General features: G+C 41.6%; 1 protein-coding gene across 3 annotated transcripts in view; it reads left to right on the forward strand.

Moving 5' to 3' along the window:
* The window catches only part of COMMD10 (COMM domain containing 10), a 118,935-nt gene that overhangs the window by 581 nt on the left and 101,108 nt on the right, over positions 1-17,246 (forward strand). For all 3 annotated transcript variants that reach the window (XR_008819580.1, XM_056325437.1, XM_056325436.1), the window contains exons 3-4: positions 2,292-2,402; positions 4,193-4,348. Coding sequence is in view for 2 of the 3 variants with exons in the window: in XM_056325437.1 (XP_056181412.1) it covers positions 2,292-2,402; positions 4,193-4,348 (267 nt within the window). In the remaining variant the exon portion in view is untranslated. The remainder of the gene's footprint in view (positions 1-2,291; positions 2,403-4,192; positions 4,349-17,246) is intronic.

Raw genomic sequence — 17,246 nt, forward strand, 5'->3', positions numbered from 1 at the left:
TCTGCTGGGGCGGGGGGGGGGGGGAGTGGGCAGGGCCGAGCCCGGCGGAACCGCGGCCCTTCTCTGCCCAGGTGCTTCGAAGTCGTCCTTCTGGGACAGATGAGGCACTCAGTTCTGCTAAGGGACAATTACTTCCTGTTTTTTTCCCCCCCGCCAAGTGTTTCACTCATCGCTAATTGCCCAGAAGTATTTCAGGTGAATGAAGTGAGAGCCGCTAATGAATGCGGAAGGTGAGCGGTGTGAGAACCAGCCGTGCTTGTTACAGTGTGCTCCTGTCACCTCCAAGCGCTGGTTTCTCTGAGAACGCTCTCCGAGGAGACTCCCGTTCCTTGGCTGTTTGTGCAGACTCTGCTCTTGCCCTTGCAAGAGAAAGACCAAATGCCTTTTCTTTTTTTTTTGTTTTGGTTTTTTTTGTTTGTTTTGTTTTGCATTTCTGTATGTCCATCAGCCAAAGCCACGCGTGGAATTTGGGTTAAAAATAAAGCCCATAACTTCTAGTGAATATTTTTGTCAATTTGTTTTTTAATTGCAAAACAAATAAAAGAACCAGGAAATAAAATCAGTAGTCAATTTCACTGCACAGTACTGAAAAGTCAAATGGAGACCAAATCCAACCTTGGTACTAAATATTGCAGGGGAAACTAAGATAAATGCTAAAGCAGAAATTATTTTGTTGAGTGTCTGTATCTTTCAGTGTCAGACTTTGTTGATTCCCTGATTTGCTGTTCAGAAAAAACAAAAGGAGAGAATTTCTTTTCAATACACATATATATACACAAACTAAATACTAAAATACTACAGGTTAGGACAGGGGTCCTCAAACTGTTTAACCAGGGGGCCGGCGCGGATGCAGTGGCAGGCAGCCATCTGCGGCTGCTTGGTTTCCCCCCCCAACCCCCGGCGGGGGGGGGCGGGGGGTTCTGTAAATACTGGGGGTGGGATTGAGGACCCTGGGGGGCCGTATCCGGCCCGCGGGCCATAGTTTGAGGACCCCTGGGTTAGGAGCAGCACGGATAGAAAATACAAATGTATTAACAGTTGTAATTCTGAGGCTGTAGTGATTGTTTTGATTATTTGATTCAATTGCTGATATTTTTCCTACCAAAGTTACTAGCTTGGATGTTGCAGTTACTGCACAGGGTTTTCTCAGTTGTTTTGCATGGATTTTTCACTCATTGGTAACTGAGAAGTGTCACCAACCTTTTTTTTATTTATTTGTTTGTGGGTCTTTGTTGGTTTTTTTCTTTGTTTGGGATTTTTTTACTACTCAAGATCAGTTTGGTATCTCTTCACATCTTTAATCAGCATTTACATGAGCTGTAGTGATCTTTGTAATTTAGTCTATTCAATCTCATGAATCCTTCAATTGGCCTTTCCAATGTATCTGACTCTAGGACATGTTAAATTGCCAGAAACTTTAAATAACTTGACTTGCCTTAACAAAGCAGATACTCATAGCTCTGCATTTCCTTCTAACAGCTAATGATTCAAGTGATGTTTCCATTTTGATAGTCTTACATTGACATTTTTGTGTAATTGCTTCATTTTGTTTGTTCTGACAGTTGAATTGCTTTTTTTGTGTAGCTTTGCAGTTTTGGATTAGTAAGTGGTCTAAATGTGGTGCTTTGATGTCTGTAGCGTAGATTTGTTAGTAATTGCACTTTAAAAGATGGCAATATCTGCATTTAAATTACTGCTTAATTTGTTGTAGTGTAATAAATATAGCAGCTGTATTTTGAATGTAGAACGCATTTTCAGCAATCTTCAGAAATACAGTAGGCTATAGATGCAAGTCTGACTTTCACAATAAGCATACATTAGGCCTTTATTTCCCTTGTAACAGCATGAGTGGTTTTCAGAAGAGTGTACACAGTGGAAGAAGCACACATAACTAACTTCGCTACAGTTTTGCATTCTGTTTTCTTCAGGGCCTGACTCAAGTAGCACACTTAATACTTCTCTTATTTTTATTTATAAGAAGTTGTTGGAGATGATCTGATAGTTGAAAGAAACATCTTTCTTTAGTGTCTCTTAGGTGCTGAGAAAGCATTTTCTTGTGATGTATTTCAAGCAATCCTGATAACTTCTCATGTGATACTGTTGTCTTTGATTTTCAGTGAGAGGCATTGCATTGTATTTTTCTGTTGGAAAAGAGCTTTACTTTGTTATTTCTATTTAGAAACAACTGGACAGCCACTACATTTGTAAAAATGGAAAGGAAGTTTTTGTTTTGACAAGTATGTTCTCGAGTGCTAAATAGAATGTCAGGACTAACAATTTTTGTGCTTCAGGCTGAAAGTACCTTCAGTGAAGAGGAAGAAGAAAAACTTCAAATAGCTTTTTCGTTGGAGAAGCAGGATCTTCATCTAGTTCTTGAAACTATATCATTCATTTGGGAACAGGTACCTTGTTTTTATCATTATGAATCGCTAAGTATATATTTTTTAATGCAATTGTAGATTTAAAAAATATAAAAGTCAAGATAAAAAGGAATTGGTGAAAACACGTGTCTATAGAATATTATATATGTTTTGGGGGCATGATTTTACTGCTTTTGTTTGCGTGCCTTTCTGATTTGGATTGGACTGATTGCATTTGTGGAGTGGGTTTCCAGCTAGTGTAAACAGAGGTGGTGGAAGCAAGTTGCTCTGTGTGACTGAGAGAAATGTTGACAATTATGATAGACAGTCTTTCCTCTTGCTCATTGTAAGCCATCCATCCATCCGTCTTTTTAATTCCTGTGAGGAAAATATTAGATGGCGTTATTGAGCACTACTTAAGTTACATGACGTGTCAGTTATAGAAAATTTTTGTGCACAGAAGCAGTTTGTACTTAACTGAACAGGTGCATCTGATGTAGCTCTAGTATTTGAGTGAGTAGGTGACTGCATGGTGTAGCGCTAAATGTCTTGTAAACAGAGGTTTTCTGGTTCTACCATCTACCTGTACTCTACCAGTATGGGTTGGGAAGCCAATGTATTCCTGGTAAATATGGTAACTTATAAATTGCCACAGCTGTGTGATTGTCCGTCCATTTCATGCAAGCGTAGTAAGTGTAGTCTGTGCAGAGGGCAAGCATGCTGATTGTGTTTTGTGAGATTTGAATCCTGTACTTTCTTACACGTGTCAATTCATGATTGGTTCCCTTAGTTAACACATTCCCAGCGTTAAAAACAAAAAAACCCCATTCCTCCCCATGGCTCTTATCCACCAAAAATCAAAATGAATCCTGAGATCACATACAGACTGGAATTTTGAATTTTCACCTCAGCCAAACCGTGAACTTACCTGTTTTATTACCTGGTCCTAATTTCATCAGATGACTTCATTTATATGATAAATATTGAAGTGAAAAATTAGTGAAAACATGTGAACAGAAAAAGTTCAGTCTCCTCTAGGACTTAATTGTTTCACATTTTAAAAAAAAAACCCAAGGGCTGGATATTAGTGGTTGCCCAATAAAGAGTCCCAAATGGAGTATTTGTTATATGAGGACTCTTTGTGTTCCTGCTGATAGCTACGCTTCTTGGAGTAGCTGTTTGTTCTGTCAGAGCATAACTTTTTTGACAGCCCTTTGGTCTATGGACACATTATAGGTGATAATACTGCTGCATGGTCTTTGCCACATTTTCTTTTTTCTTTTTTCCTCAACCTGGTGCTGACAGAGTCCTGTTTTGAAAGTGGAGACCAGCATACTATATAGAGTTTACCACAAAAATTGACACTAGTAGCGAGGTAATATCTAACTCACCTTTTTGGCAAACTGTTCCTGTCTTTTCAGAATGCTACCTTGTTGTTCAGGCTTGCTTGAACAGTGTAAATTTGGAAAAATTGTCCGTTCTTCATAGGCACAAGTGACCTCAAAGCACAGGTTTTTTTAAGTAATAGCTGCTTTGGCATTGTGTACAGTGGAAACATAGACAAACTATTAAAAAACACATACACAAGCTAGATCTGAGTATATGTATATCATGAGAAGAGTCATTTGTAATACTGCATTTTGAGATACAATTGAGAGAGTTACATTTTTCTGTCTTGTCAGTAGGTTAAGATGAACAGGATGCCTGCAGTCTCACAGTAGAGTTTGCTAGTTGAAATCTTGTGTGAACATGGTGGCCATCTGTGGTAGAATGTATCTGGCACAACTTGTAGAACAGTACTCAACAACAGCAACTATTTTTCCTTTTAACAGGCTGTCTACCATAATCTGAAGCCTGCTTCATTGCAACAGCAGCTGCAAAGCATTCACCTGGATCAAGACAAAGCTGAAGCATTTGCCAGTGCATGGGCAGCTGCAGGTCAAGATACGATTGAAAAGTTCAGGCAGAGGGTTTTGACCCCTCGGAAGGTAAGGGTTTTTGCTAAGACAGAATAAAGCTGTGTAGATTTTTTTAAAGCAAGGAGTTTAAAGGGGATTGAGTGCACCCCTAGCAAGTTTGCAGAGGACACCAAGCTGGGCAGGAGTCTTGACCCGCCTGAGGGCAGGAGGCTCTGCAGAGGGACCTGGGCAGGCTGGAGCGATGGGCCCAGGCCAGTTGTGTGAGGTTCAGCAGGGCTCAGTGCCGGGTCCTGCCCTTGGGTCACACCAGCCCCACGCAGCGCTACAGGCTGGGGCAGAGCGGCTGGAAAGGGCCTGGTGGGAAAGGGCCTGGGGGTGCTGGGTGACGGCCGGCTGGGAAGGAGCCAGCAGTGTGCCCAGGGGGCCCAGGCGGCCAGCAGCACCCTGGCTGGTGTCCCCAGCAGTGTGGCCAGCAGGACCAGGGCAGTGACCATCCCCCTGCCCTGGGCACTGCTGAGGCCGCCCCTCGAACCCTGTGTTCAGGTCTGGGCCCCTCTCTGCAAGGGGGACGTAGAGGGGCTGCAGCGTGTCCAGAGACGGGCAGCGGGGCTGGGGAAGGGGCTGGGGCACAGGTCTTGTGGGGAGCCGCTGAGGGGGCTGGGGGTGTTTAGTCTGGAGGCTCAGGGGGGACCTTGCTGCTCTCTACAGCTGCCTGACAGGAGGCTGTGGGCAGGTGGGGGTTGGTCTCTTCTCCCAAGTAAGAAGCGATAGGACAAGAAGAAACGGCTGCAAGTTGCACCACGGGAGGTTTAGATTGGAGATTAGGAAAACTTTCTTCACTGAAAGTGTGGTGAAGCATTGGAACAGGCTGCCCAGGGAGGTGGTGGAATCGCCATCCCTGGGGGTATTTACAAAATGTGTAGATGTGGTGCTTAGGGACGTGGTTTGGTGATGGACTTGGCAGTCCTGGGTTAACGGTTGGACTTGATGATCTCAAAGGTGTTTTCCAACCTATGCGATTCTATGGTTCTATGGTTAAACTAAGATACAAAGTTTTTGACAAGCCAAGATAATGGAGAACAAAAAGGGTACTTATTAGGTAGTAGGTAAATGTGATCAGAGCAATGGAGGTCTGTTGTCTAAAAGTGATGTTACATGTTAGCTTAGCTACTGTAACTGTTGGAACCTGACTATATGTGCATTATTAGCAATGTAAAGTAATGCAACCTACATACCATTTTGAGATATTTGTGAACATGCTTTACTATTGGGCAAGAGTAAAATGTACTCATGAGTACTTGTAGCGGTTTAGCTCATGAGAGTAAGCTCATCAGCCTGTTTATTCTCTGTACTTGAAGCACATCCAAGTTCCAGCCATCTTTAATTTTGTAAGCTGGTTAGATGGTGTGTTTTGTGAGATACTTACTACAATTTTGAGATCTTTTTCATGATGGCATAATAATCTTCTTTCATATATGCCTGTTACCAGTTAAAATTTTGGTACATGCTGTGGAAGTCTCATTGTATCTAGACATAAGTGTCTACATCTATGAGAATGTATAATAACATTCTATTGATTCATAGTAAGCCTTTAACTGCGTAAGGAGATGTGTACAGAACGCAACAGTGTCAGCCAGGATCAAATGGTTCAAAAGAATTGTGGAACACTGACTCAGTTGTTCTCACTTCTTTTTAATCATTGCTATGTGTCTTGTTGGGATAAGGTGCAGTTTATGGCTTTATGATGTGGTCAGTAAAATATACATAGAAAATAAATTTTACGTATAAGGTACATGTGATGCACTGACAGAAATGGAACAACGTAGTTTACACCAGCAGGTTTATACCTAAATAAACCTAGATTTTACTTAGGTTTAAAATGCACATTTTGATAAGATGAAATATATTTGTGGAACAGACTAAGGGTACTCAGAATTGCATCACAGTTGATTTCTCTAAAGTTTTAAAATTTATCCTATGTAAACCCAGGTAATTTTAGACACAAAACTTGTTGAATTTTTATGTGCAGAATTATAGTAACTCACAGACCTAACCAAATAAATGACTGATAATGTAAGCATGACAAAAATATTTGAGTTGAACAACATATTAGGGCTTCTGTCTTTTTGAGATAATATTTACCAATGCCAAGCATACAAGTCCCAAAGTTTAAATGGTCAGTGATACAGAAAATATATAGGCAAGTGTAACTGTCCCTTGAACTTGAAAATGAAGGGAAATCATGGAAAGTTGTGAGGCTAACTTTCAAAATACAGCATGTAAGTGCAGAATGGAAGGCAGTTCTAAAGATACCCTACAAAGCAGCTGTCTGAGAATTTTCTTTAGACAGACTATGCAGTATTATGTATTTTGCTGCTGGGTCTTAGGCGTATGAGAAACTAATAAAACCACCTTTGATCCACTTTCATTTGGAGCTTGTACTGTACATACCCGTGGTATGTCCTTCTGTGACCTGGTATGGGGATGACATTGCTCTGTTTCTTGTCTGCAGTTTTGTGAGCCCTGCAAAATACAGTGCTCCTGGTGTATGTTATAGTTCTGGAGTTTCTTTGTGATTTCAGTACCACCTTGTAGAATGGTACTGCATTTTGCTGCTGTATTAAATCCCACATAAAGCAGTTTTAAACTGTTACTTGTCGTTAGGCTTGCAGAAAGCAACTGCAAAAATATCAAAGTGCAATTTACTTGTTTTTTAGCATGAAAGCAGGTTTAAATACAGGTGTGTGCCTCTACATATGCTTAAATCATTTTTGGCCCCTCTCTTTTTCTTCTTTTCCAAGCCTAGATGACAATTTTGAGTATCAGCTTGAGTGTGAGTGTAGATCTTAAGCTGTAATTTGAGTTTGAACTTGAATTTACTTTCATAGTTTGTTTTGAAAACCTCTAGTGTCTTAATCATGTAGACTTTAGTTGAGTGAAAAACTCATTCACAAGAACTTTTCCTTAACCCAAAGATAAGTTCACAAAACTGATTGCTAAATAGTATATTTATTCTGCTAACAAGACACACAGAGATAAGGTACTTTTAAAATTGCATAGGATAATGGAAGAAGAACTTGCCATCTTCTTCTTATCTCATGAATCTCCTTGTAATGTCTTATGAGTCCAGTAGATGACTGCATGATCATTTCATTTTTGCCTTTTAAATTCTAGAAGTAATTGCATATGAGCACATACTTGCTGTATTGTCTTTCTGTAGCTTGAGAAATAGTAGACAAATTCCTCTCATACTTGTGGCACATTGCTGTAGTAGCTATCTTTGCTTAAACATTCATCAACATATCTTGAATTAAAATTAAAAAAAGTTAGAATTATGAAAAATGCTTACACAAGAGTGGTAGCTTTTTAGATTAGATTTACAGTTTAGGTATTTAGATGGATTTAGAGATTATATTAACTTTCTTGTTTGGAAAAAGGTGTGTATTGAATTATTGCTACATTCTGCAACATGTATATGTGGGTATAACGTGGAAAACAATTGATCCTGTAAATATGCCCTCTGTATAGGTACTTGTTTACATGACTGTGTACAAGTTCCTGGTTTGCATTGTTCACTTCTCTCACAGAAGCAATATTAGGTACAGAAAAAGAACATGACATTTCTGTTGTAATTGCTGGCAACATAATCACAGGATCACAGATGGTTGAGGTTGGAAGGAACCTCTGGAGGTCATCTGGTCCAACCCCAAGCTCAAGGAGGGCCATGTAGAGCCAGTTGCTCAGGACAACGTCCGGACAGCGTTTGAACATCTCTGAGGATGAAGACTCCACCACATCCCTGGGCAACTTGTACCAGTGTTTGGTCACCCTCAGAATGAAAAAGTGTTTTCCTGTATTCAGGCAGAGCCTCATGTGTTTCAGTTTGTGCCCATTGCTTCTGGACCTGTCACTGGGTGCTACCAGAAAAAGCCTGGCTCCATCCATCTTGCACCCTCCCTTCAAGGTATTTATATACATTGATGAGATCCTTGTGAGCCTTTTCTTCTCCAGGCTGAAAAATTCCATCTTTCTCAGCCTTTCCTCACAGGAGAGATGCTGCAGTCCCTTCATCATCTTTGTGGCCTTTGCTGGACTCTCTCCAGTATGTCCACTTGAACATGTCCAGTATGTCTGTCTTGAACTAGAGAGCCCAGCACTGGTTATAGTAATCCAGGTGTGGCCATCATCACCTCCCTCAGCCTGCTGGCAATCCTACTCCTACTGCAGCCCTAGATACCATGAGCCGACTTGGCTGCAGGAGCACGTTGATGGCTCATGTTCAAGTTGGTATGCACCAGGACCACTAGGTCCTTTTTTGCAAAGCTGCTTTCCAGCTGGGTGGTCACCAGCATGTACTGGTGCCTGAGGTTGCTCCTTCCCAGCTGCAGGACTTTGCACTCCCCTGTGCTGAACTTCAGGAGGTTTCCATCAACCCATTTCTCCAGCCTCTCTGGGTCCCATGAGATGGCAGCACAACTCTTTGGTGTATCAGCCACTGCTTCCAGCTTTGTGTCATCTGCAAACCTGCTTTGGGTACGCTCTGCCCCATTGTCCAGATCATAATGAAGATGTTGGACAGGACTGGAGCCAGTATGTGCCCCCGGGATACACTGCTAGTCACTTACCTCCAACTAGGCTTTGTGCCAGTGATCGCCCTCTGGGCCTGGCCATTCAGCCATTTTTCAGTGTACCTCTCTGCGTCATTGGCATACATCAACAGCTTGTCTAGGAGGATCTTAGGGGACACAGTGTCAGAGGTCTCCCTGAAATCTCCCTGAAGGCAGACCCTGCCCACTGCTCTCATGTTGTCTACCAAGCCAGTCATTTCATTGTAGAATTTGGTCAAGCATGACTGACTTATCCATGCTGACTATGGCAAGTCACCTTGTTCTTCACGCACCTGGAAATGGTTTCCAGGTTCAGTTGTTCCAACATCTTCCCAGGGGCTGAGGGGAGGATGACTGGCCTTTAGTTCCCTGGGTCATCTTTCTTGTCCTTCTCTCACTCCTAGGAGGAACATTTGCTTTCCTTAGGAATCTTGAGGATTGGTATTTTGAGGGGGGTTTGGTTTTTTTTCTCTGGTTGGTTGGTTGTGTGTTTTGGTTTTTTTTAAGACTCTGATTTATTCATGCTCTGTGTGTGGTTGAAGTTGGATTCATAATGATGCTTTTATGGTCAGGTGTGCCTTGTAGTTTTGTTAGTGATTTGGATTCCAGGAATACAGAAGCTACTACACTGGATCAGAAAATCTGTTCATTGTGTATCCTATCTCTGGCACCTTGCTTGGAAGCATAGGGGTGGAATTATCTAGTTAAGCGGTTTGATGGAAACTGATGCCTCACCTCATGACTTCAAAGCTGTCTTATATCGTCAGATATATATAAGAAAATGATTATTTATGAAATATCCTACTTAATGAATCTGGAGGTTTCAGTCTGTGTACTGGCCTGATCTCTGATTTTCTACCACTTAAGGGAAAAGTAGTATGTGTTGATGTTTTTTAAAAACAGTATATCCATTATCTTTTGATTTTTAATGTATATCCCCCTTTTCATTATGAGAAATACTAAAGAAGAGTGTGATCTTCCTTGTTTTTATATTAAGCAATGCAGTCTGTGATTTCTCACTCTTATTCCATGGAAGTTTGCTGCTTGTCATACTTCTTTTTCCCTGTCTTTGACACATTTCTGCTATATTTTGGAAGAAACTGATGTGAATAGAGTATGATATAGGCTTGCCTGGATACTTTGTGGTGTGGCTTTATAACAAAGATCTCCCTTAGAGGTCTGGACTGGGACCAACACTACTAAATGTCTTAATTGATGGCATAGCAGGATTGAGTGCGCCCTCAGCAAGCTTGTGGATGACACGAAGCTGAGTGGTGCAGCTGGTAAGCTAGAGGGAAGGGATGCCACCCAGAGGGACCTTGACAGGCTTGAGGAGTGGGCCCACACAGACCTTACAAAGTTCAACAAGGCCACGTGCAGGGTCCTGCTCCTGGGTTGGGGCAGTCCCCAGTATCAATACAGACTGGGGGTGTGAATGGAGTGAGAGCAGCCCAGCCAAGGAGGACTTGGGGATACTGGTGGGTGAAAATTGGATGTGAGACGGCAATGTGCGCTTGCAGCCCGGAAAGCCAGTCGCATCCTGGGCTGTGAGCAGCAGGTCGGGGGAGGTGGTTCTGCCCCTCTGCTCTGCCCTGAGGTGGGTGAGTCCCCACCTGGGGTACGGCATCGAGCTCTGGGGCCCCCAGTACAAGAAAGACATGGACCTGGACAAGCAAGTCCAGAGGAGGGCCATGAAAGTGATGTCAGGGCTGGGATACCTCTGCCATGAAGAAGGGCTGAGAGAGTCGGGGTAGTTCAGCCCGGAGAAAAGGCGGCTCCAGGGAGACGTTACTGCAGCTGGTCAGCACTTACAGGAGGTTCATAAGAAAGCTGGAGCCTCTTTGCCAGGGCCTGTAGTTGCAGGACAAGGAACAATGGTTTTAAATTGAAAGAGGGTAGATTTAGATGGCATATAAGGAAGACTTTTTTTTGTGATGAGGGTGGTGAGGCACTGGAATAGGTTGCCCGGCGAAGCTGTGGATGCCCTGTCATTGGAAGTGTTCAAGGCCAGGCTGGATGGGGCTTTGAGCAACCTGGTCTAGTGGAAGGTGTCTATCTATGCCCATGGCAGGAGTGCTGGAACTAGGTGATCTCTAAGGTCTCTTTCACCCCACACGATTCTATGATTCTATGAATACAGATTTATTTCTTTCATACTTTTTTAAAAATACGTACAGGGTTTTTGGTTGTGTGCCTGTCAGGTAGGGACTTTTACTGACATGGTCAGGTAGTGTGCAGGACTGCATACTAATTTAGAACTCAAAGAGTATGTGTGAATATTTCATGCTTTCACTTGCCATGTGTTTTCCTGTACACTAATCAACTCTGAATTTTCTTTAGAACTATTTTAGTGGGTGCATGCATGGGATTGCTCGTCTGGATCTGAGTGCAGAATCAGGGTCATGATTAGTCTTACAGAGGTACTGGTTATTCTTTTCAGCATGAGAGGGTGTTCAGGGAAGCTGTACCAGGCAGAGCTTACAATGTAGCTAAGAAAGATCTAATTGGAATTTTACCTTTGTTTTAAAGTGTTTACTAAAATCCAACTGGCAAAATAATTCTGAGTCTCTCCTGGCACCTAGCACTTAGAGACTTTCTATTTTGGAAGTACTGAAAAGCTGCCACCAAGTCTGTTTTCCATAGTGTACACAGGAAGGACCAGGCAGTAACGTTTTATTTCTGTTTTAAAACAGCAAAAAACGGTAGACGGGTTTTTTTTGTTTTTTTTTTTTTTTAGAGAAGGTTTACACATCAAGCAAACATTGGAACCTTTGAGCATATTGAAGGAAGAACGGAGGATTGATAGTGTATGGTCAAAACTAGTGGATATCTGACAGTCCAGGATTATTATTTCATAATATTACTAATTAATTTGGCTTATCACTGGTTTTGAGGGAGTAGGCCAGTGCATCTTTTGGCTTGCAGCAGTGCTCAGATTTAGACTCCAGACCACTGGTTAGTATGAGAAGTTAATTTCTTACAGATACTTCGCTTTTATTGACGTTATTTCTCTTAAACCAGATTCTGTTCTTGCCTGCAAACTACAAGTTGGTAAAAACTGGTGTTCTGGGTCTCACAGTTCTATGCAGCAGATGTAAGAGGTGATGTGCTGGCTGATAGCTTCATTAGGATGACAAGCCTGGAGTCTGTTAGAGCAACAGAACAAGTATTTCCCAGAATACTGATTAAGTGAAGTTTTCTGTGGCATACTGAACACTACTTCCAATTTTTTAGGAAAAGATGTTCTTTTTTTGAACATAGGTCTTTGACATTTTTTTGGTGCAGACTGCTTTGTTGATAGGATGTTACTATCTTGAGAAATGAATAAAAACTGTAGAGTTAAACTAAAGCTGTGCTATTTAATAGTATTTCTGTTCTCACTTCATTTTTTTTCACTGAACTATAGGAACTATAGGCAGTCTTCAGCTGCACAGGGTTATTAATTATGTATATTTTCCTGTTACATTAATTGGTTTTTTGAATCTTTATTTGTATGGCAGTCTCTTTATATTATTCCTGCTATATAATACAATCCTAATCAATTGGAATGGTGGTATTTGTATCAGTTTTTTCTTTGAATGTATTCTTAATGTGGCCTCTAGAATGATAGGTCAGTGATAGCAGTCTGCTGTCAGTCTGATCCAGGTTTGAAGTCTTTGATTGGTAATGTATCAGTTTAGAAATTAGGGCACCTATTGATCAGCTTAAAATGTATTTTTTCCACTTTGTGAAGAAGAGCTAGATTTATAGTAGGCTTCACTCTGAATTATCATGGCAATTTTTCATTATTTTAATAACTTTTCTGCCCTTCCCCCTATATTATGTTCCCTGTATGTTTTTTGGTACTTGGTGTAAATCTATCTCTTTTAAAAGCAGGTCAAGTGAAATGCCTTATAGCTTTCTTGTTTTGGAAAACTATTCAAGGTATCTTTAAAATATATATAATAAAAGAAGATAATGAGTCCTGTGTTGCCAAGCAGCAGCAGTTTTTTATAGTCTTCAGACAGCATTACTTAATATAATGATGTGTGGGAATGCAACTGTAGTGAAATCACATACCTAAAATTCTTGACAGAGCTGTCAGTTCTGTATCTTGACTGGCTGTTTGAAGCCATATGGGAAAAACTCTGAAAGTCGTTTTCTCAGAAACTGGCCTTCTTGCTAAGTGGTGTGTACGTAATGTGCATATGCTAAATTCCCTCTGCTAAATGCTGTCAAATCTATGGAAATACTCTGAAACACATGTATCCTATGGTGGTAATGACAAAAAAGAAGAGAATTGGTGGGCTCTGTGTGTATGTGTCGTGGGGGAAATTTTTCTGGTATGAGAAGAAATGCAAACCAAGGAGGACTACAGCTCAAACAGAATGAATCTTTCAGTTTCTCGTTAGTGTCTAGTGTCTGATCCACTAGTTGTTCTTACAGTGACAAACAGAGGTCACAAAGACGGGCGTTGTCACAATGAATTGTGAACCAACTTGCATTATACAGTGGCATCACAAACATTGGCAAAGAGAATGTAAATAGTGAAAGATGTAGTCAAGACACAGTTTTATACCAAGTGAGATTTGTTTTAGTAGCCAGCTACAGCACAACTCAATCTGTTTATCTTCCACTCACCCAGCTTTCTTAGTTAGGTATTTTGTTTACAGTTTTCATGTACTACTTCTTGAGGATTTTTTAAATTACTTTCTTTGTATCCTTCTTACTCTCTTCTGTCTTCTACCAATAGTGTAAATGATAAAGGTTGGAAGAAGGTACGTTTTGAGAATGTTTAAAAAACATGTGAAACATTCATTCGATTCCTACACCTGAAATAGTGTTTTTTAAGGTTATAAAAGAGTATCATGCTTATCTTGTGTAATACGAACCGTAACTTTTCTTCAATATGTAAAAGAGCTTTTGAAACAGGGCTATGGTGGTGATTTCAAGGCTTGAAATTACAGGTGATTTCTGGGGTATATTTTATGGTTAATGAAAATGTGTCCCTTATCTCTAATTAAAAACTGTCTAAATTAATCTTCCCTCTCTTGGATCTTGCCATGTATTCTTCTGCTAGATAAAAAGAGCCAGTCAGCTATGACTTTTCCCTGTAAGTGCTTGTAGACTGGTGCATATTTTTACTGCTACTCTGGGCCCACAAATGTCCCAGAGAGAGACAGAGCACAACACTTTTACAATTTGCACAAAGTGAACCCCTAAATACCAGGTTTTTAGAAACGTGAATGCTGTTTCTAATATTTGTCATACAATCCCTTTCTGTTAGCTTTCAAGGTAGCTGTTCATCAGTTAATATACATGTAAAGATGAAAACCTGTGGTAACTTCAATTAAAGAAAAGTCTTTTGAAGTTGTTGCTTCTTAGCACATGTGTTGCTTTACCAATTTCATGTCATATTATTTCTTTTGTTTCCTCCCTTTTGAAGTACACTGCTACTTTTTGGTATGTGGCTTTTCCTTTTTTAAATTCAGAGATCAAAGATGTGGGAAATTTTAGTTTGAATATTGAATGAAGAATTCTGAGAATATCACTTTTCCTGGCATATGTGCTAAATAAGGTTTGTGGAAGAGAACTAGGACTTTATCCTTGCAGACAAAAATGGGAAGTCAGGGGAAATTAATCCTCAGAAGAAAGCCAATCTTGGATGAAGAATCTAGTTCATCCTAATTTTTCACCAAATAAGATGGCTTTAGGTACGTAATTTGTGGAGATTTTCCTTTTAGAATTGAATATCAGTCTCTTTTTCTGTTTTTAATCACAGAGTGGTAAGGGTTGGAAGGGACCTCTGAGATCATCCAGTGCAGTTCCCTTTAGTTCACCTGGAGCAGGTTGCACAGAGTTGTGTCCAGGTGGCTTTTGAATGTCTGTGGAGAAGGAGACTCCATAACTTCTCTGGGCAGACTCTCCCAGTGCTCTGTCACCCTCAAGGTAAAGTTCTTCCTTATATTCGGATGGAACTCCCTGTGCTGCAGTTTGTGCCTGTTGCCCCTTGTCCTGTTGCTGGGCACCACTGAAAAGAGCCTGGCCCCATCCTCTTGACACTCCCCTGAAGGTATTTGTATGCATTGATAAGATCCCCTCTCAGTCTTCTCCTCTCCAGGAGAAACAGGCCCAGCTGTCTCATCCTTTTCTCATAAGGATGATGCTCCAGTCCCCTCATCATCTTTGTAGCCCTCTGCTGGACCCTCTCCAGTAGTTCCCTGTCTCTCTCGAACTGGGGAGCCCAGCACTGGACACAGCACTCCAGATGGGGCCTCACCAGAGCAGGGCAGAAGGGGAGGAGAACCTCGCCTGGCCTTTTGGCCGTGGTCCTCCTAATGCCCCCCAGGATCCCACTGGCCACCTTGCCCACCAGGGCACACTGCTGGCCCATGGGCAAATTGCTGTCCCCCAGACTCTCAGGTCCTCCGCAGAGCTGCCTTCCAGCAGGTCAGCTGTCAGCCTGTACTGGTGCATAGGGTTGTTCCTCCCTGGGTGCAGGACCTTATGTTTAATTATGTTCTTCATATTCAGATCCTGTCTGAGAGGTAACTGAGGTACTGGCTTTTTGCTTCACTTTGCTTTTTCTGGTCTTAATTACAAGCTAAGATTCCCAGTTTACAAAGTTAAAACTTGTTTCCTCTCATTTTATTCTTTTTTCTGCCTCCTAAAGTTACTGATATCGTTGGGGAAAGTTTTGGTGAGTTAATTGAGTATCGCACAGCAAACATAGTGCATGACCTGTGGCTCTTCTCAGTGCCTCTCTAACCTACCCACTTGGTTTAACCACTCAGCTGGGTCTTTGGTGCAACCTGTCTTCAACCCATTGGTCTCTACTGTGCCTTCTTTGGAGTCTAAGATACAAAGATACCTACAGTTTCTCTTTGTGTTTTAAACTTTCAGATCTTTTCCTTTGGGAATTGTTTTCTATTTGGTTAGTCTTTCTACAGGATTCTGTAAATTCACTGCCCGTCTGCTTGATGCAATCCAACCCCTTCCTTGCCCATATGTTACAACTACCACTATTTCTAGTTAGAGACAATCATAGCATGTGGTACTACTTCAGAGTTTAGAAGATTATTCTTGTCTACCGGTGAAAAGCATAGTTGCTGCTTTCTGTTTTGTTTTGGTTTGTTTGTTTGCTGATGATCTTGCAGTATCTGCAAGATTAATGCAGAATCGGGTGATTGTGTTCTAGTATTGTGACTAGGTAGGTTAAGATTCATCCAGTGATTATTACTTTCTTATGGCTACATGACTAAGATACATTGCAAAACTGTCACTAAGATTGCAAAGTCTGGTCTTAAAATTTAGTAAGAGGCACTGTAGTTGACTGTGCAACCTCTGTTTAACTTGGCTGTGCATATGTGTTACAACTGTCTTTAATTACAGACTTTAATGCTTTATTTTTTTAAAAATCCTATTATCCTGACTTTGTTTTACAGGTGGGTGGGTGTTTGTAAGGTTTTATTCATAGTTACGTGCCATTTTTGTGGTGCTTGCTCTGAGTGTTGGGTTTAATTTGAAGATTTGCCTGGAACTGTCAGCTGAAGGTGCTGTTCATTCAATTGTGACTCATACCTTAGTAAAAAAGATGTCTTGCAGATTTTTAATCTGCCATTGAAGAGTATTCACTGAAACCACAGAATGCCTCAGTAATCCATTTATAAAACGGGGACAGTGTATTGTATTGAATATTTCTTTACAGTAGGGTGACAGTTTTTGAGGTACTGTATACCGTCAGGTTTTTCCATTGCTGTTCAAAATGAAGTAGGGAACCATAGTCAGAAACGTTATGCAACCAGTGTGGAAGTCTGGCTGTTTCACTGCAGACTTCCTCACCTGTCGAGCGGTTGTTACAGTAAGGCCTGCTGAAAAGAAGCTGCAACATCCAGAACTTCCTTCAAAGACATTGATGCCACCTTAATACAACTGAAGTTGGTAGCAACAATAGAAGATAGAAATCAGTGTGTTTATGCAGTCATCTCCCCTGCCCTCAGTGCTGGAGTTTCCCATCTGTAGGAAACTGGTGTTTGATCTGGGGCTTGTCTTAAAGGAAACGCCGTCTTCCTGGTTGAGTGCACCCTCAGCATGTTTGCAGGTGACAGCAGGCTGTGTGGTGCGGTTGACACGCTGGAGGGAAGGGATGCCATCCAGAGGGACCTTGACAGGCCTGGGAAGTGGGCCCAAGAGAACCTCATGAAGGCCAAGTGCAGGGTCCTGCACATGGGTCAGGGCAATTCCAAGCACAGATACAGGCTGGGCGGAGCATGGATTGAGAGCAGCCTTGAGGAGAAGGACTTAGGGGTGCTGGTGCATGAGAGGCTTGACATGGCCTGACAATGTGCGCTTGCAGCCCAGAGAACGAACCGTACCCTGGG

Source organism: Falco biarmicus, chromosome Z, assembly GCF_023638135.1.
Source record: "Falco biarmicus isolate bFalBia1 chromosome Z, bFalBia1.pri, whole genome shotgun sequence".
In the NCBI taxonomy this organism is placed as follows: Eukaryota; Metazoa; Chordata; class Aves; order Falconiformes; family Falconidae; genus Falco; species Falco biarmicus.